Source organism: Aquila chrysaetos, chromosome 24, assembly GCF_900496995.4.
Source record: "Aquila chrysaetos chrysaetos chromosome 24, bAquChr1.4, whole genome shotgun sequence".
NCBI classification, from domain to species: Eukaryota; Metazoa; Chordata; class Aves; order Accipitriformes; family Accipitridae; genus Aquila; species Aquila chrysaetos.
This window is the reverse complement of record NC_044027.1, coordinates 16825738-16845520: the sequence shown is the minus strand read 5'-3', so window position 1 is coordinate 16845520 and position 19783 is coordinate 16825738. Positions and strand designations below refer to the sequence as shown.

The window sequence follows — 19783 nt, the reverse complement described above, 5'->3', positions numbered from 1 at the left end:
TCTTGATGCTGCTTTAGGAAAAGATCAAAGATAAAGAAAATTGAGTCTCACTGCCAGCAGGAGTGAAATGCAATTTTAATCCCAAATACAGACTTTTCCTCACATTTCAGACTAAACCCAGAAAAACAGATTAAAGAGATGCTGAAAGATTAATTTCACTGCAGGCCCACTCTCCTGATGCCCCCCAACCTAAAAATGGTGCCAAATTTGGAAAGGAATTCACAATTTTATCAGGGAACAAATACTTCTCAAATTGTTCTGAGTTTCCAGGGCACAAATCACAGACAACTATAGAGATACTCCAATGAAGCCAGTAAAATGCACAAAAAGCAACACCTTGATATACTGGCCACTAAAAGCTGGGCTTTTTTTGGGTTTGTTTTGATTTTTTGCTAACACTGAAGAACCAGTTTTCCATCAGACAACTGAATTCTCTAAAGGGAAACAACTAAACTCCAGCTTTGTAAATAAAAGTGCTTAGCAGAGCTGAGGTTTTCTGCAGAAGCCTAGCACAATCATATGCTCCCCACATAACTCTTCCAGGCCCTATTCCCACTGAGGAATAGCATATTACTTTGCCACTGAACATATTGGGATTGTTTGAAAGCAATTTACTTAATAAGGTAAGGTGATAAGGCTGGCAGAATGTGTCCCTAAGAGATGGGTAATCAAAAAATAAATTTGTATAAGAACACAGCACAACAAGCATTCATTTACATGATATTGAGCAATGCAATCACAGCATATAGAGACACCCAAGCAAGATCTAACACAGCAACCTCAGGCACCTCCAGCAGCAAAGTCAGCGCCCCAAGCTCCAAGGGTGAGAGACTCAGCTCCCGCACTAAGCTGTGCAGCCCCTGAAAGCCATTTGGCTTCAAATGATCAATCCAGCATAGCTAGACTAAATGTAGGTTGGTATTAATATGTACTCTACCCATGTCTCTTAACAACAGTACAAGCAGAGCCTGCATCATTCTCACCCTTCCAAAGGCTACAAAAATGCAGCAGGTGAAAAAAAAAGATGATTAAAAAGCAGCGCAGAAATCAATACCCTGACATATTAACCACTTTTTAAACTGTTCTCTCTGTAGCATAAGACATTTACCTTGACATTATCGCCTTTATTTGTTTTAAAGGCTCACAACATTTCTTGTTAAATTTATTTTCTTCCTTTATCATAAGCAGGATAACAATACAAGTGGCCTTGAGCAAGGTCACAGGAGTCGGTGAGAGATGAAGAAACAGTTCATCTGCAGCTCTGAACATTAGACCATTCTGACTTGACCAACCAATAAACTTCCCCTTAATCACTTATGTTAGACATTAAATGTTAATTAAGCATGCACTTTATAAGCCTTAAACTGGAGGGTTTTTTTCTGCCACCACTATTCAGTCCCAAATACAACCTAACCTTCCCCCCAAGCACATGCACAAGAACCTGCCTCCACTCCCAAGCCATTCAGCAGACCCTCTGTAATGATGTGTCAGTCATCCTATGCGGATAACTACTAGCATGCCCTATTGCCCTTTAACAGTTTTTAACAAGACCCCAGGCTGTTTCAAGCAGACAAGCTCACAGGGCAGGAATCTGCTCGCACGCACTGTCTACAAAAAGCAGCTGTTGGCCACCTCCATCCATGCGCAGCCCACGGGCAGCCCCAACCCCCCAGCAACCCCTCCGCGCACGCAGACCCGGGTGGGGAATTTTTACATTTGTTTCTTTCCATTTCATCAATGCAGATCTGGCAAGAAACACACCTGGTTTTCAGAGCAAAGCACGCTGGAAACCGCTTCTCGCCATTGCAACACTCACCCTTCCTTCCCAACTCCATTCTCTGTTCCCTGGGTGAGTTTTTTTTACTTTAGAAAGCACCATGGTTAAACAGCCCACAACACTGATCTCTGCCAAGCACACCTTTGCACTCAAACAAATAAAAGCATCATCCAGGTAAAGGCACCAGAATAAGAGAGCCCTTCACGAGGCAAAGGGGTGGATGTACAAGGATGCTCTGGAAGGACAGCTGACTCCCAGACACATTTGGAAATATTGCCAGTTGACTTCACATCCACACCACGTGGCAGCAGCCACCGTGGGTACCAACTCAAGGCAGCAGCAGAGCTGGCTGAAGAGCTGAAGGCAGAGGGAGGAAGATGCGGTAACTTTGGCAGGGGATGAAGCTGGATCTGCAGAGATGTTCTACAGACGGCTGACAGGACAAGCAGCAGTACAGCTGGGGACCATAAAGGTAGTCAGGTGGCTGAGGGATGCTGCTCCAGCCTGCACTCCAGGGTGGTTGGTTGCTGAAAACTGAGCTGGAAATATTTTCCCAGATAAGTCTGTGCCTGTGCGAAGGCCAGGGCTTTGATCATCAGCAAAAGAGGGATTTTGATTAATGAGATATTGATGAGGTGGGAAAACAGCTTAGCTGTACACAACCAGGATACCACAGAGCAGATCCTCATGTGGTGTAAATCAGCATCACTCTGTTGAAATCCTAACAGGAGTGGGCAATTCATTCCAGGGAAAGCTCCTTCTCCTATACATGGAGAAACCACAGCCTCAGCACATGACGGTCAGCACATGAGAAGTTATCAGGTCCTTTGTTTGGACATGACCCTTGAAAAGCAGCCAGCCAGGATGAATGAAGATGCCACTGAGTAAGAATATTTCAAATTCAATGACGACAGCAGTATCAAAATCCCCATGGAAGCAAGTATTTGAGGGATTCGCACAAATAGCTGCGAGCTTTAGGCAAAAGCAGATGGAAAGATAATCTGAACTACAAGTGTGCAGTCCCATCCCAGGGGAGCCTTACAACACACAAGTAGGAAATATTTGGGAAAGTTTGGAGTCTTGCAATTAAAGTTCCTTCCAACTTAATCCAAAGAAAGACAACTTGTGTGAGCCAGCACAGCTGGGTATGCACAGGTAGAAAGGGAGCTAAAAAACTTTTTGAAAACTTTCACTGCAGTAAGAAGAAGGGTCAAAGGAAAAAAATACAAGCAGGATCAAGTCTAATTAAAGCAGCAAAAATAAGTGACAGCTACAAAAAGGCAGGGGCTATTTTCATACAGAGCAGAGGGTCACTGGCACATATTTGCAGAGCCCCAACACCCAGAAGGCAGGGAGAAAAGAGGTCCTTTGTGAGACGGATGGGGAAGCATGGGAACGCAGGAGCCCTGGGGTAGCTCAGAGGCATTACTGTACTTCGCACAAAAGAGAGAAACAATAGAGGGCAAAAGGAGACAGGGCTGTTTATTTTTCTGGGTATGGTAGGCAAGGGAGGGCTCACAAATAGTGTTCAGAGAGACACTGGAAGATGCAGCCATGGAGGAAAAGAAAGTATCAGGCCCGGATAACAGCCTGAGAGGCATGGGGACCATGAGGTTAAAAATGGGGGAATCCTAAATTAGGCATAGTCAGAAATTCTCCAATAACAGCTATTTCCCTAAGGTAAACGGCAAACTGGTGATCTGCTTAAATAACTGCTGCAAGGTATCTTCTGAAGAGAGGAACAAGGGTATTTGGGAAATGCAAAGGATTATCAGAAGGAATTATCTAGAAAAGCCCTTACAAGAACACGTTCTTTTTCTATGAAGCAAAATGCAGGGTGGAAACCAAAGACTTTAGAATATATGCACAGTTATTGTTTCTATGAAGGCTCTCAGCTCTGCCTTTGACCCAGGGGCTGCATGAAATACCAAGCAACTCCCTGGAGCTCCGTACAGTTCCCAGAACCAGGGCAGCCACGATGCAAACAGAGACCGGGAGTGGAACAGCAGCAACCAAGACCTACATTTTCTGTTACTGCTTCGATTTCACAGGACTGTCTTGAGACTCGACCACCCCAGTTTCCAAAAGTGCTGAGAACTCGGAACTTTCATTCAGAGAGCTGTTTAAGCTGAAATGCAGTTCTTCATTGCCCTAACTTGGGCACCCAAATCCAGCATTCATCCCTGGCGCTTTGCCAACATCTGACCAGAGCAACTTCTCTACAACTCTACCCAACTTCTACAATTCCTATCCTCAAAGAGCCTGAGAGCTTATCAAGACATTGTGCAAATAAAAAAACAACCAACCCCAACAGCATCCTCTTGCAGATAAAGGAGAAGGGCAAAAGACTGGAATGCAATGAGATGGCAGAGCAAGCACCAGGATACCAGCACTGCAACCACAAGCAGGGCAACAGCAAGGCACTTCCCAGGCAAGCTGCTGCATTCATGCCATGCACAGCAGAGAAGAAAGCCAAGACAAAGTTAGTCTTTCACTCACCAAGCCATTCTTCCCCCAGGAGACATCCCTCCCTACCAAGAGTAAACCCAGCTTTCCCCATGAAACAAAATAAAGACTGGTCACCCTGCTGCAAATCCAGATCTTTACATTGCTTGGAGTCATAGTTTAGTGATTGCGTTTCAACTCCTGAAGCCTGTTCCTGCTATGGAGTGCGCAGCTTTACCCCACGCTGGTGAAATGGAGACAAGAATCACTCCACTTCAGTTCAAGTCTGGTAGTAATTAATTTCATTGAGTTTGACATTTGAAATAAATGAAGTAAGGAACACGCTTCCACCATCTGGAAAAGTGCACACTGACACTTCCAATCATTTGTGCATCCACTCGTGAACGTGCATAAGTAATGTTTGGTATTTTTACACAGAGAGAGAGAAGGTAAATGACACATCAAGGCATCAATCCATGCAAACGAGTACAGCAGCCCAGCACCACTCATCATACAGATGAGCAAAAGGCATGTTGAGTAGTGGAAGCAGCCAAATGAGGTAAGAAAATATTTGGGAAACTGGAGACAAGGCAAATGCCAAGAAGAGTTATCAGTATATTTTGAGAGGACTGATTTATACATGGAACATGCCTGATATTCTCTCCATCACTAAAATAAGCAATACAAAGTGCTTTGTACTAGGGTATATACAATAGCTTAAAAGTAATTTGTGTACATTTTGTATGCTCTCATTTATTAGCCAAAGGGAAGACAGACTTTTCATAGCTACAGGAAAACAAATTTTGTCCTTACAAAAGTGCAAAGAGGTCACTTACAGTATGTTCCTCTTCCCTTCATTAACATGCTGACATATCTTTTCCAGGACAGGGAGAAGGGAGGAGACATTCCCTTTGACATTAAGACAGACATCCTAGAAAAATGGATCAGCTGCATAGAAGACTCAAACCCATGAGAGTTTGGGTCTGCCCTCTTCCAGCACCATCCTGGCTCCTCCTGTCCTCCTGCCCATTCCTGTCAAAAACCATCAGGACATGCATACAGAGAAGTCCCAGTCGCAAGTCCATCCTACATGCACGGATAATAGAATAATTTCATATAAAAAAAACTTAGGACATCACAGGTCAAATTCACCACTGTGTCAATTCAAAGCAGCCATAAGCTCAGTTTCAGTGTTGCCACAGTTGGTGGCACGAAACAAGAGTTTTAACACTAACCAGGACCAACCAGCCTGTACAAAAAGGCTCCGCTAAGGCTGGAGCCACAGCGCACACATCGAGTTCTCCTTGTTCCAGCCTTGCGCTTTTGCCGTTGGGCTCCACTCTTGTTTCTGCAAAGATCTGAAATAATCATACTACAGCCCTCAATACAAAGGAAAAGGGGTTTCTGCTTTTCACACCCAGTCCTTGGTGGAGCATTAGTTCCTCCAGTGGCAACATCCTCCTCTCCAGGAGGCACTGACTTCTTGTCTTACAGAGCAGCTCCTGCCCCACATCCATCCTTTCCTCTGCTCGCTCTGGGAAGCTTTATACGTGACGAGAGTTTTAAGTGCAGTAATGCAGAGCTGCTCTCTCAGCACTGCAGGATGCTCTCAGCCCGGTAAGTCTCGCCCAGCCAAGTATGCCACTTCCTTCCGAACTGCTGATCCATCGCTTGGCAGATTTCCAGGGGCACAAATGAGGACTCTGGCTTGTCTAGAGCAGGTTATTTCACCTCCCAAGTGCTCTGATGATTATTTCTCACTAGACTTTACTTCCCAGAAAAATGTTCCACATGCCTTATTTAATCCTGTGTCAACTGACATTACACAGGCATGACATACCTGCCTGCACTAACACCCCCTCCACTATCATTCATTGCTCACCAAAATGAAAGTGTTGAAACAGATCTGTTCCCCCAAATACACTTCTTGAGGCACATCTTCAGCTTTCATTCCTCAGCATAAGAGAACCCTTTTCAGTTTCACAGAAGCTTCCCCTCATCTCCCACATCTATTTTCAGCCTTTCCATTGACTAAACTTTCCTGCAAGATACTCTGGGGCTCGGCAATTTGCCACCATCAGAAAAAAATCAACATGAGCCCACAAGTCACAACAGGGGCAGGTATATGGCACCCCAAATCCCACCCAGGTTCCTCGGAGGCCACATGAGCTAAAGCAAAGATGTGGCAGATTTCATTCCCCCAAAAGCAGATGTTTCAGCTTCATCCATAAAAAGCTTAGTCCCAGGCCACAAATTGGCCAGCTCTGCTCAAGCAGCAGAGACTCAGCTATTTCCAGGCTTGCAGGAATCGTGCTCATTTTAGCAGCACGGCTGTTCGTTATTTGGGATGAGTGTCCCCAGGGCAAGGAGGGCCCCGGCTTGTCTGGCCAAGGCTTTGGAGAGGGGAGCTGCAGGGAGGGAAGCACGCTGGGTTACTCAGTTACTCTAAATGTGCAGAACATCTTTAACTGATGTTCTGACTCTAGAAGTTTCAGAGCATCTCTAAGTTTATTGGTGTGAATTTTTAAGTACCTTCAAATGAGGAACTCTGAGTTCTTTACAGACATTTCCACACCCAAAACAAGCTCCAGTTTTGGTTCTGGTTCATATTTCATAGGAAAAAATCTTAATCAGCTTGGTGTTATCCAAGCCTATTCCCCATTGCCACAAGAAGTCACACTGCATTTTCCTAGGCTGAATCCCAACCAGGACTGTGAAATGCTCCATAAACTGCCAGAAAAACTCAGGCCTGTGGGCAATGAAGGCAGCAAGTCAAAAGCAGTGATAGAAGAGATGAAGGGTGCTTTTGTGACTTAGGCCTGATGATGCTATGCTACTTCACCACCTAAATTCCCAAGGTTAACGGGAGTCGGGTCCCAGCCCTGAATCTGCCCACAGCTCCACATGGACGCACTCCTGCAACAGTGCAGTGCTGCAAGAGCCGGACTCACAGCCAAGAAGCAAAAAAATCCTGTCTCTGCCCAGCCGTGGGGCCCTGGGCCAAGAGAAAACTCAGTGCGTAAGCACCGAAGGGTCCAACCAAAAAAATCCTGGCCCATGCACAGGGATGACTTTCCCCTCGGTGCAGAGGAATCCCGTAAGCAGGGACCAGAGCTGCGTTTGGAGGCTGGGTACAAAGCACCACATCCAGCATCCTTGGGGCACCGCTGTCTGCCGAAGGCTGCAAAGCTTCTCGGCTCTGCTTTCCCGTTTAAGGGGTAAAGGGCTGATCCTGCCCAGTGCTTAGCTCTGCTCACAGGGAGCATCTCAGCTTGCTGTGGGAACGTGGCTGGAAAAGAAAAAGATGGTGAGACTGCAGAGGACTTAACCCTCTGTGCCAGCTCTGGCAGAAGGGTTAAGCATGTCTGCTGCCTTTTCTATACATAGTCTTGTAAGACAATAGCCTCCAGCACATAAAGGCTTCAATGCTTCCTGATATAGCTCTTTCATTACAGAGCACTGGGAAAATTGATGTTTCCAGAGCAGATATGGCCCTTATTGTTTTTGTGTTTTGCATCCTGCAGGGAACCAGGACTGAAGTTTAAAAAAAAAAAAAGCCAGAGCCAGTTATAAGCACTGGGGTCTGTTTGCTCCTCCTCCCAGTCCCAGCTCCTGAGGTCAGCAGGGAAAGCATCCAACAGTTGCAGAAAGACAGATTGTTTTAATTTAAACATTTGAGAGAAGCGGAGTGAGGGACTTTCTCCCAAAGCGTACAAGACGTGATAATATGCCTCTCCCGATCCCTGCAAACCCTTGCGAGAGAACATTCCTAGCAGTTTTCCTATATGAACACTCACCAGCGTGTGCCAAAGGCAGCGACCAGGATGAAAGCTGCTTCTTCCTCCCACCCTTGTGTCGCTTTTGGAGCACAAAAACGATGAGGGGATTCTTAGTGATCTGCCCTCCCTGTTACAAAAAGCAGAATACCCAAGGGGATCAAGAGAAAAACATCGGCCTCATCAAGAAAGGCATCTACAGCCGCAGGGCTCCAGGCAAGGAGTCCTTATCCTTCAAGGAATCGACAGCTTTCCAAGAGGAGACACTGAGCAGCCCACGGTCAGGGAACAGATGCTGTACTCGGGGGATGGACAGCCTCCTATCTTCTAGGGGAAACCTTCCGAAGGGCACGTCCAGCACAGCTCCTGCCCTGCAGCAGGCTTCTCCTGCGCCGTGGCTCCCATGGAATCACGCACCGGCAAGCGCAGAGCAGCTCTGCTGGTCCCACACATCTCACGCTGCCAGAAGGTGCGTCCTGCTTGTCAGCAGCCAAACACACCTACCACCCACCTCATCTACCTGCAGAAGTCTTTAACTTCCACGTAATACCAACGCAAGGGTTACAGACCCAACGCTTCGCCGCACAAACCAGGCACGGTGCTCCCATGCACATGAGCCATCAACTCCTGCCTTGCTACAGCCCTCCGTCAGCATGACCCTATTGCATCATTAGCAAATGAGTCCCAGTTCCCAGTCATTTGATATCAAATGGAGTTTGTGTTGAATTTTCAGCCACCTTGGATCAAAACTATACTGGCAAATTCATCTGAAAGTTGTTCATGGAAGTGATCTTGCATTAGGTGGGCAAGGAAAACAATTGGCCTAATTTTCTACTGAAGGTATATTTTGATGGGGAGGATTAATCAAGATTCTAAAGCTTTAGTTATTTTTTGGAGGAATCTCTCTTTTACAGCAGAGAAGTGACTTCAGAACAGAAAAATCCAATGGCTAGAAATCAAAAATGCAAATATTTCTATGTACTGTCTCTCAGGATTCATATTCTACCAAAATACTAAAGCAGTGCTAAACAATATACAGGGGTGTCTGCCACAGCACACCACCATCTCAAATGCATGGTGGATGTTTCCTTTCCAGTACAGTGAAAAGCAATTAGCCAAAATGCTGATAACCCCAAAGGAGGGTATTTCAGCCATGTGAAAAAGGAAACCTATAGGTACAGGAGCCCATGACTTAAACTCTACCCCATTAAAAAAAGCATTAACAACTTCTGAACTGGCTTCTGTTTTCTGGCCTCCTGGCCACCACTGCTGTTTTATTGAAATTGCCCCAGCAGTATCAATTAAAGGAAAATTCTGGCCAAGTCCCCATCCTATCCCACCCACTTGGCATTAACCCATCCACAGTTCACCGCTCCCCCTTCCACACGTGCAACCCACGAGCCACATTTCTATTTCCAGCGCTCTGCCAGTGTGGTTAACCAGCTGCCTGGGGCTTGTCGAACGAAGCTTTCAGGCAGGAAATTAAAAAAGCTTAATTTACAGCTGGGCATTTGCAAGGGCCAGGGCAGGGGATGGGCCCGTGCTTACCTCCAGGCACCCTGCAGACCCGCACATCCCACCGCCCTCCTCCGACATTCCCCCAGGACAGTGCAGGAACCAAGCTGGGACCCTGCTGACTCCCGTTGCTCCAAGGGCACACATTTTCTCACTGGCTTTTCAAGAGATATTACTGTCCCATGACAGCACCTTCACAACACTACTAACCCTTGCTCTAAGCGTTGGAAGAAAGCAGCCTGGCTGAGTATAAGGAGTCTCCACATTGATCTGGAGGCAGCCTTTTCTGCTGGGTACCGCTGGGTATATAAGGAAGCTGAGAACAAGAGCTTACTAACCCTACAAGCTCCAGATGTTTGTTTTGCAAAACAGCAGCAATGAGCCCAACGATTCCAGAGTATCACCCTGATTTTCTGTACACAGCCTACATCAGCAGCTGCCTTTGGAGCCCCTGGCAACTAGAATTGCCAAACCTCAGCTCCAGCCCCTTGCTAACTTTTAGGTGGCTTGACTGCTTCAGTAGACCTCAGCTGAGATTTACTCTTGCAACTCCCTGAAAGTACAGTGAAACAGAGCTGTTTGGCACCAGCTGAAACACCTCACTTGGAAGCTCCTTTTTTTCCATTTCTTCTGAGCAGAATGACACTTGTATTCACAGTGACTCATCTCCTTGACCTTTCTATTCACTTTTAATGGTGCAAGCTGGAAATAAGGGCATACAAACAATGCATTCATTATTCAGCTGGTGAACTGCAGCCCTCGGACCAAATCTCTACCCTACAGCAGACAAGAGCACACAGAGTAGATATCTCATTCCAGCACATCCAGGACAACTGCCCTCAAAGACCACACAAACCCACCACTTAATTCTTATTTGAGGGGTGCAGCTGAATGACCTGCACCAAAAGTCACTGTGTAAAATGCTGCAGGAGTAGAAGAGATCCTGGGAAACTGGCAGTGTCATCTCCAGGAATTCAGCTGCAATGAATTCTTACTTAAGTATTGTCCTGGAAACAAAAAAAGGGGGTGGAGGGAGGAACAGCAGAGGAAGAGGCCAGCGAGGCTCTCCGTGAGGGTACACGAGCTCAGCCAAAGCACAGCTCTTTCCTGTATATCCATACTCAAAAAATAGAAACTCCAGCTGACATGTAAATGAAACCCTAAATCTGGCCACTAAAACTGCCTGACAATCCCTTCAAGCAGGGACTCCAGCAGACCCCTTAGTGACCTCTCTTCTCTCTAGGAGTTTTCCCCCATCAACTGCTTACAGCATTTCCAGCAGAGCTGCAAACTCCCCTGTCCTTTGCAAGTTATAGCAGTGAAGTGCAGAAAGACAAGAAAAGCAAAGGCCTTTAAACAGTTTGCTTAAAAGCTGAGCCAGGAAAAAAACTTATTACTTTATTTACTCTGAAAGAATTAGCATCCCCCTGGCTGCAGATGCACAGCTTGATCCAGGCAGGGATGGCATACAGGGTCATCCCAAGCTAACAGTAATATTTAGCTGCATTTAAGCTAGGCAGATCATTCAGGTCTTCAGCAAGCTGCAGCCTCCCAAGGAGAACCAACGGTCCCCCAAATATGCACCCCAATCCCTCATTATGCAAACAGGGTGCCTAGCTCCTTTGGGTGACATCCAGACCAATGGAAAACTGTCCCTGAGCACAGCAAAACTAAGGTTTGGCCTTCAAATCTTTCTCCAGTGAATCTACAGCCGCAGGGCTAAGCACCACAAGGAATATAGCATCAGGCATGGGAGACTTCTCAAGAAATCAAACCAAACCCATAGGGATGAACGCACTTAGCCCACAGCCTGTGGCAGAGCACTCGGCAACAAAATACACTGGAATTCCTTTCTTACAGCAGCAAAACAGCTGAATGTCACCACCCCAAAGCCAGCTAAAAGACAGACTGACATCAGCTTACCTGACCTCCTGTTCCTGCCCACAGCACAGGCTTAGCATGCAAAACCCCGCAGGGATATCCAGCTTCAGGATCCAGCACCCCGCTTCCATTTGCATCCCTCCGCCTTCCAAAGGGCTTTTTCCCGGTAAACTGAAGCATGTGTGTGGCTGCCTAATTGATCCTCTGCCTGCTTCAGATTTCATTTATAGATCTAATGCTTCAAAGTGTCCTGAGAGTAGTCAATATAACAGCATGGTGGTCTGTACTGTACTCCATCACATAATCTGCAAGAAATCTGTCCAAATCTATTGACAAAATCCAAATAACCTTCTGGATTTGCAGTGTGAGGTACTAGTGTTGCTAGACAGGAAAACACCATCCCAGAGAGGAAAAGTATTTTTAAATTAGAGAACTCCTAGACCACAACCACTAACATAACCTGAGGCCCAGGGATGAAAAAGCAGCTCTTAAAACACTTCAGTGCTTGAAAACACGTCTTGTTGGCATATCAGCATTAAATTTGTGTTAAAGCAGCACCTCAATGCCAGGCTCCATACAGGTACACAGGATCAGACCCCAGGGCATGGGAAACATGGGGACTTGCCTAAAGGCTGGGAGAAAGCCTGCAGCAGAGGTTAGGAATGAGCACTGATGTAGCTCACTCCACTCATTCAACCCCCAAACTATCCTTTTTCTCTCCAGCTTATTACACAATCATAAAGGAAAACTCCAGCATTGTAAATGTATTAATACCATTTTCCTAGTTTCAAAAAAATGACATCTCTGAACATTGTGAAAGCTTCCAGATGATGCTAAGAATCCTGTTGGCTTCTGGAGAGAAAAAGAGCCCAGACTCAGAGCAACCAACCTCAAAAATGCCTTTTGTGTAGCTCCTTCATTTATTTATTTTAGTTCTAAAGATTTTCCAGACACATCCACAGAGAAACCACAGCATCATTTGGACAGTTCACTCGGTGCTAGGCTTCATTTCAAGAGCCTCGAAACTTGCCAACAGTAACCCAGTGGCTAATTATACCATGTTGCCAACCTAAGTTTTTTCCATATAACATTAGATTTTAACAAAATTTTTCCATTCTTTCATGTCTCCGCTTTTTTTTCTGGTTTTGCTCATTCTTCCCATACTGGCTTTTTCTTTGTTTCACACAAAGGTTCATTTTATTTTATTTTTAAGAAAAACTGCCAGCTTGCAAAGTCAGTATCTATCATATAAGCTCCAATCTAGCTAGTAAGAATAAAGTCTTTGATGTACAGCAAGGCCAGGCTGCAACTGGAGAAGACAGTCCCAGGAACATCTCTCAAGCCACCCAGGAAGGCAAAGGAGAGGGAATGCACTGCCTAGATTAACAACAGCTGAAGGTATAAGTAGGTAACAGGCAACACCAGAAGGCAGAAAAAAAAATCTTAAGGGTCTGAAGATTGCATTCTGCTTGCCTTGGTCAAGGATTTGCACCCACAGCCAAACAACGAAGCTGCTAGCTCAGGACACTGCCTTGCTGATGCTCAGCCAAAAGGGGACAGCCAAACCCCAGCAACAAAACTGTTTCCTGATACAGATGTGAGGCTCTCTGCCTTCTCCAGAAAGATGGTGTCCACCTGGAAGGGTTTCCCTTCCAAAAAAATCTCATAAAACCTCCCCAGAAAGCCACCATGCCATTAGCAGGGAATAAAAACCTACCAACATCTTCAGACTGCTGTTCCTGACAGCTCTGTACAATAGCAGCACTCCAAAGGGGTCATAACCGGAGAGAAATCCAAAATAAAAATAACAAGAGCCAAAAAAGGTACTGAGCAGTCCTGATCCGGAAGAACATAACCGAGCACCGAGAAGCCTCCACATCTCAGCAGGACCAGAAGCACAGGAGAAGCGGTGCCTTTGGTTGCATCAGCCCTCCCTTGGGGCTCCCCATCACATCAGCTGAGCCAGGGGGAAACCCCTTTTACAGGGACAGTGTGTCCCAGCACGATGCCAGTACCGGGTCCTGCTGCTTATATCAGACAGACTTGTCATATATCCAAGATAGACGGTTGCACTCCATACTAAAAAGCAGCTAAAAGTCAAGGACCTACACGGATAGTGCAGGGAAACCAGCAGAGATTATCAAAGTGAATTCCAGAAGCAGCGTAACTCCTGTGTGCATACATGCCTCTGTGGTGACACTGACTTTTACTGTAGGACAAATCCTGCAGATCTTCAATTTGACCCAATTCCAGCAGATGACTGTTTAAGGCCTCAGCATTCCCAAAATATCCTCAACAGTAGCAGTATCAGAGACCTGCAGCAGAGTCAGGGCTTTCCCAAATACATGATGAGTAGAAGTCTACACTGCCTAGAAGCATGGAACAGAGTGGAAGAAGTCTTCCTCCACAGGAAAAAAGTCTGAGAAGAGGTGTTTTGTGGTTCATTCCTAGTTTATTTCCCAGACAATTCTTCTCTCATTTTAAACAGCATTTGCCATGGACCAAAATCTAGGTATTGAAAAGTTATAATCAGGTTTTCAACACAACCCAAATAATGTTTTAAACCTTTCTCTGCAAAATAATTCCTTTTATAGAACGATAGCTGCATCCTGAGGATAAAACTCCTGCTAAACAAACCAGGCAAGAGCACACGTGGGCGAGTGTGTACATACGTGATGAAGTGCCAAATTTATAATTGTAACACAGCAGGGATTTCCCCCATCTTAGGGGCTGCTACACTTCAACTCACAGGACAGCAGAGCACGAGCTCCAAATGCAACTGCTTTTCCCAAATCACTCCGGACATGGGCACCTCCACCCCGAACCACGGCGTACACAGACCAGTCCTTACTGTCTAATGCCAGTGCCAACCAGTGGGCCAGAGAGGCTCCTAACTGGACCCTCTGGAAGTCCTTTAAGAACAAGCAGCCCCCGCCTGCATCATTTGCTCAAGCAAGGTCCTAGACCCATCTCTGCACCTGCAGCATTTGCCACCATCCAACCACCCAGGAGCTCAGCTCCCCACTCTTCCCAGGTCCCACCATTCTCCAGACACATCCTGAGGCAACCAAACAAATAATAAAACCATGAGTCACAATGGCGATACCTCATTTGCGCACTTTTTTTAACATACACTATCTCCCCAGGGACCAGCTGGCCCGTCCCCCCTTCCCTTCATTACCCCTTGTAGGTTTGCTGGGCCACAGAGCCCCTAACCCTCAATCCGCTGGCGCGGAAGCATTCACAGCAGTATTGCTCCATACTGGTTTTCCAAGCGTAGTCTTTCGGGTTTACACAGAGTGACCAGCACCCATCCTCCACCTGCTTTGGGAAGGACAGCACCACAATGCAGCCCCAGCATCCAGAGAGCACAGGGAGAGGGAGGGCACACGGAGCAGGTTGAAGAATCAGAGTGTAAGAAAACACTAGAAAAAGTAATGGTTAAAAAATTAATTGCCTATTGGCTTTACCTTCTACAGAACAGAAAAAGCCCAGACTGAAGAGCAGTTTCCTGGAAAGTGCTCCTGCAGATGTATTTCCGAAGTCCAGACAAAACTCATATTACCTAAAAAGCATCTATAAACGGCACTTCACACAAATGCCTCTGCATTAGTGGCATATGCCACAGCAGTGCCTTCTGCTTCTCAGCATCTGTTGCCATGCTTTGTCTCATCTTGGAGAATATATCTAATTCAAAGCAGTTGTGAGAACACATACTCTAAGCCTATGCCCTGAAACTGGGCTGCAGGACAGAAGGGGAAACTGAGTCACCAAAGCAGAGACAGACAGACAGCATCAGGACCAGACTTCATCTTCAATGTTAGAAGAAAAGCAGCCGGGCACACACTACCAAGGATGACAGGACATCTACATGCCATTGGGGGTCTGGGCCTCTGGAACAGTGGCAAAGATTTTCATGTTGGAGCTCTGAGAAAAAGAAAAGCTACTTCAAAATTTAAAAAACTGTTATGCAGGACGTCACATAACAGTGCAGCTGCTGGTGCCATACATAGAGAAATAGCACTCCGATTAACTTTTCTTGGGAACCACCAGTAAGGTATGCCCAGGTAACAGGGCTCACACATCCACACCTGCAGCTCAGAGGTGGGAACTCAGAGCAGGAGCCACATTACTGAGTCACACCCCGATCAGTACTAGCACATCCCCTGCAACACCATGATGTGACTGCAAGTTCTCAAGATAGAAAACTACTAGTTAATTTGCTCCACATTTCAAAAAAAGGAATTAATCTGAAAAGTCCATCTCTTCCAACAACAAAACGCAAGGGGCAGGGACAGTACTCATTTAAAATAAGGATGCACATCCCCTTCACAGTCCCTCCTTCTTTGTTCTAGGGCAGACCTTATGTCTGCAAGCGGTAGGAGTAACACCAAGACAGTTTTGTTTATTGGATTACTCTTGCTCTTAAAAAAGAGGTTTTATATTTGAGGATCCGCTATTAGAGATCCCAGCCAGCAATGCCAGACACTGTTGTCCTCCTTTGTACACCAAAAAATCAGCAACTCTTCAACAGGTTTTGCCTTAGAGCTACCCCTAAAGACCAGAGATGAAATGGGATTTCTCCAATCCCCAACAAATTATTGCCCAGACAACACCACAATGCTTCGTACCGAAGAGCTAAAGTTCCTGTTAGCTTTAGTGGGAGCCAGCAGAACCGGCTCCTCAACGGCAAGTCTGAAACCAGCTCCCGCATCCAGCACGGCTACAGCACTGCAGGGAGGCGAGCGCAGGAGTGGCCTTCAAAAACCACGTCGGAGGGAATGGTCAGAGAAGATTTTTCATCTTGACCCCAGCTTACACGAAAGAATAATATATTACCTCAGCTGAACGCCTCTACTGCATCCCCTGGACAGGGCATGTCTGACAGCTGGGTGCTTTTAAGTTACAAAGTCCTGTTCCAATCTGGCAATACACTGACAGCATAATCCAGGTTTTACACTGGAAATCAGATCTGCCATCAATTCCAGACTTATAAAGTCATATTTCTTCTTGTAAAACAATATCAACACTTTTGATTGGCAAAATATTAAACAAAACATTTCTAACTGGCTGGATAAAGATTATTTTTTTTTTTTTTAGCTCATTTTAGATGACTGGGGAAGAGCCAAGGAGAGAAGCAACAGATGGTAACAGGATACTTCATAATTTCCAGCATTTTTTTATTTCTTTTAAAGGGCATGCCATGTATTCTTATTACACTTTTCTTTGCCACTAAAGGAAACTGCTGCTTCCAAAAATTTTCACCCAGAAACCTGATTCAATTTTATAGGGATTTGTAAAAGCAGAGACAGATTCCAACTTTGTCTGTGGGTTAGATTTTTGTGTGACATCATCTGTTAAAATATGGGAAAATCTGAGCTGGAAGGGCAGTGTTCAGAGGCAGTTCAGTTCATGTCGCCTCTGACATTGTCATTTCTCTATTTTTCTGGAAACCCTCTCTGCAAGGTGTCTTCCCCCTTTCGTTGGAGCCACCCGATAGATCTGCTGCTGAAGATTACAGAGAAGATTCACCTCTCCACACAGAGAAACCAACCAAAATGAAACTGAAACAGAAACAATCTGAGCTGAAATAAAACCAAAGACATCTTGGAAAGATTGAAAAAAGAGCTATGAAGAGCATTAGTCAATGCCATCAGCAGTCCCAATCCGACTCCTCCCTCATCCAAATTATTTAATGTCCTATTAGGAGGCTCATTAGGAAAACTCAAAGCCTTTCACTGCAAGAGTCATTACTTGGAGCTGCACATTGACCCTACAAAAGCTCTCCAGCCACCCACCGCAGCATTAGCTCCAGCCAGCCCTCTGCTTCCTGCAGCTGCAGCCCACAGCTGGACCTAAAAGTTTTAGAAAAAAGTTACCAGGTAACTTTAAAAGGAGTTAGGTCTTATGTTGAAGCTGTCTGAAGGATATACACCAACAGGGAAAAATGCCTAAGGATGCTCTGAAACCATTAAAACATTAGTACAGGCAAAAGAAAAAGGAAGACTTTGTCATTCTCCTTTGAAATAGTTGAGACTGGTAATAATACAGTTTTCAACTAATACAAAATAACAGAGTGGCCTGGCAAGCTGGCTGCACTAAAAGGGAACTCAAGATGAACTAGTATCATTCCAGTACTCTTTTGGTCAGAAAACTGCTCTAACAGTCCAATACTTCTGCAGTACAACACAGACTCTTGTGGTAGCTCCGACTGCCGTTAACTTTTCCTGCAGTGATGTTCCAGGGGCATTTTATTCATTGAGTAGCAACTTATTTTCCATCTCGCTCAGACTTTGCAAGCAAACCATTAATGAAAGCATTCCTCATACGCCCACCTTTTCTTCCTTAAGGTCATTTTAAGAACCTAGAAATTACAATAATTTGCAATCGTGCTGCTATATACAGAATCCCACACACATTTGTCCTGGTAACACACAAACAACCCTGCAAACACCACTGCCCGGGCTTCCCAGGAAAAAAAACCCTAGAGCACACAAAAATCAAGCATGAAAGCCAAATCCCAGACAGCTCAGCTCTTCAGGGCACTTCTCAGTTTCTCAAGTTACCCTGCAGAACTCCATCTACTTTAGCTTTTCAGATTTCAAAATCAGCTTTGCCAACAAACCGCTTCGTAGTCTTTCCCTTGAAATACAATATAAAAAGACCTCAGCACACCGATGCCTCTAAGCGTCCACTACAAACTCAGAAAACACTCTGAAAACACCCAGAAAACTTTTTCAACAGACCCCCAAGTCTCCATCTCCCCTGCTCTGGCATTTCACAGCCCACCCGGGGAAGGCAGACATTTGGAAAGCTGAGCTCTCGAAACACACCCAGCAAACCCAAAGCGTCCGCTTAGTGAAATAAAGCTCTTAGCCCCACTCCTGCACGATTGTAAAAAATGACATTCCAGGATTTTTCTGGCTGCTTGTATAGTGCTGTTGCACATCTGGTGCTTCAGAGCTTCCTCCTGCCACCCACAACAGGCACAATTTTAGGGAGAAACCCTGAAAATCGGGGCTGGCGAGGCGAGGGGGCAGAGTGAGCCTTGGGGTCCCGAGCAGAAAGCGGCTGCAAAGCTTTTGTGTACCGAGATCTGCCGCTTTGATGTGCGGAGGGGAGAGCAGATTACTTCTGCACAAAAAGTTTCTTCTCCTCAAGGAGGAGGAACTACGCAAGACGGAGAGGTTTCCAGTTGACTAAATATGTATTCGCATATATATATATATATATACACGCAGATATAGAATGAACTAGAGCCTCCAGAAACACATCCTGACTTTTGCTCCAGAAAAACCGAGCCCAGCAACAGGCAGGTCTGCTTTAAGAAAGGCGAATAAAGTATTGTTTTAAGTTTTTTTTCCCCTTTTACGGGCCCCCTGACAAATGGCATTCAGAGACTCGGGCAGCTAAAGGAGGTTGAGTGGTTTGGTTTTTTTGGTTCTTTTTTTTTTTCCCTTCCGGAATGCGTTGACTAAAGGAAAGACAAATGTTTTGCCCCGCACAAAAGCCACCTCGCCCTCCCCAACCCGCACGGTTCTCCCCCCCCGGCTCCGCACACCGCTGACACCCGCCTCCCTCCCGCGGCCACCGGGACTCGCTGTCCCGGGGATGGCGGGGGGGGACACAGGACACTCGGGGACACCTTACCTGCCCGGCCGAGGGACAGGGCACCCAGCAGCACCAGTGCAGCGGGTACCGGCCAGCTCTGTATCCAACTGCGCCTTTTCCACCGCGTGTGCGTATCCATGGTCCACAAAAAAAGGGGCACCAGCTCGGGACAACTCGGGGGGAAAAAGGTAAAAAAAAAAAAAAACACAACACACAACAACAACAAAAAAAAACTATATACAAGCGAAGAAAGGCAGCTCAGACCCCCCCCGCCAGCCCCCCCCGGAGAGCAGCCGCTTTATAAAGCCATGGGGCGGGCGGAGGGCTGTCGGGGGCTCCGCCGCGCTCACTCCCGGCCCCTGCCTGCTCCTGCAGCGAAAAAACTTTTCTTTCTCTCCCCCCCCCCCCCTTTTTTTTCCCTTCTTTTAAACCCAAGGCAAGAGTTTGTCAATCTCGGAGCCGCGCAGCAAATCAGCACCGGGCGGTGCGGCCCCCCGGCCCGGCCCGGCCCCCCCCGCCCCCCCCCCCCCCCCCCCCAACCCCCGCCCCGCTCCCGGCCCGGCCCCGCGGTAAGTTTGAACGCTGCGGGGCTGCAGCAGCCAGGCTGTCCCGGCCCCCCAAAACAGTATTTTTCCTCCTCCTTTCCCAACAGGAATCAACACCAGCCGGAGTTTTCTCGCCCTCCCCCCCCCTCCCAGCCCCCCTGCTCTTTCTGATTCCGGGGGGAGATAGGGCTAGGGGGTTGTGGAAGCATGAAAAACGCAAGGATTTGGGGGGA

The 19783-nt window shown here is 46.5% G+C and overlaps 1 protein-coding gene across 2 annotated transcripts in view; it reads right to left on the bottom strand.

Annotated features, from left to right (window-relative positions):
* COL5A1 (collagen type V alpha 1 chain) overlaps window positions 1–19418 on the bottom strand; it is a 159901-nt gene extending 140483 nt beyond the window's left edge. For both annotated transcript variants that reach the window (XM_030000053.2, XM_030000054.2), the window contains exon 1: window positions 19045–19418. In XM_030000053.2, coding sequence (XP_029855913.1) covers window positions 19045–19144 — 100 coding nt within the window. In that variant the 5' untranslated portion in view covers window positions 19145–19418. The remainder of the gene's footprint in view (window positions 1–19044) is intronic.
* Between the last annotated feature and the right edge of the window lie 365 nt (window positions 19419–19783).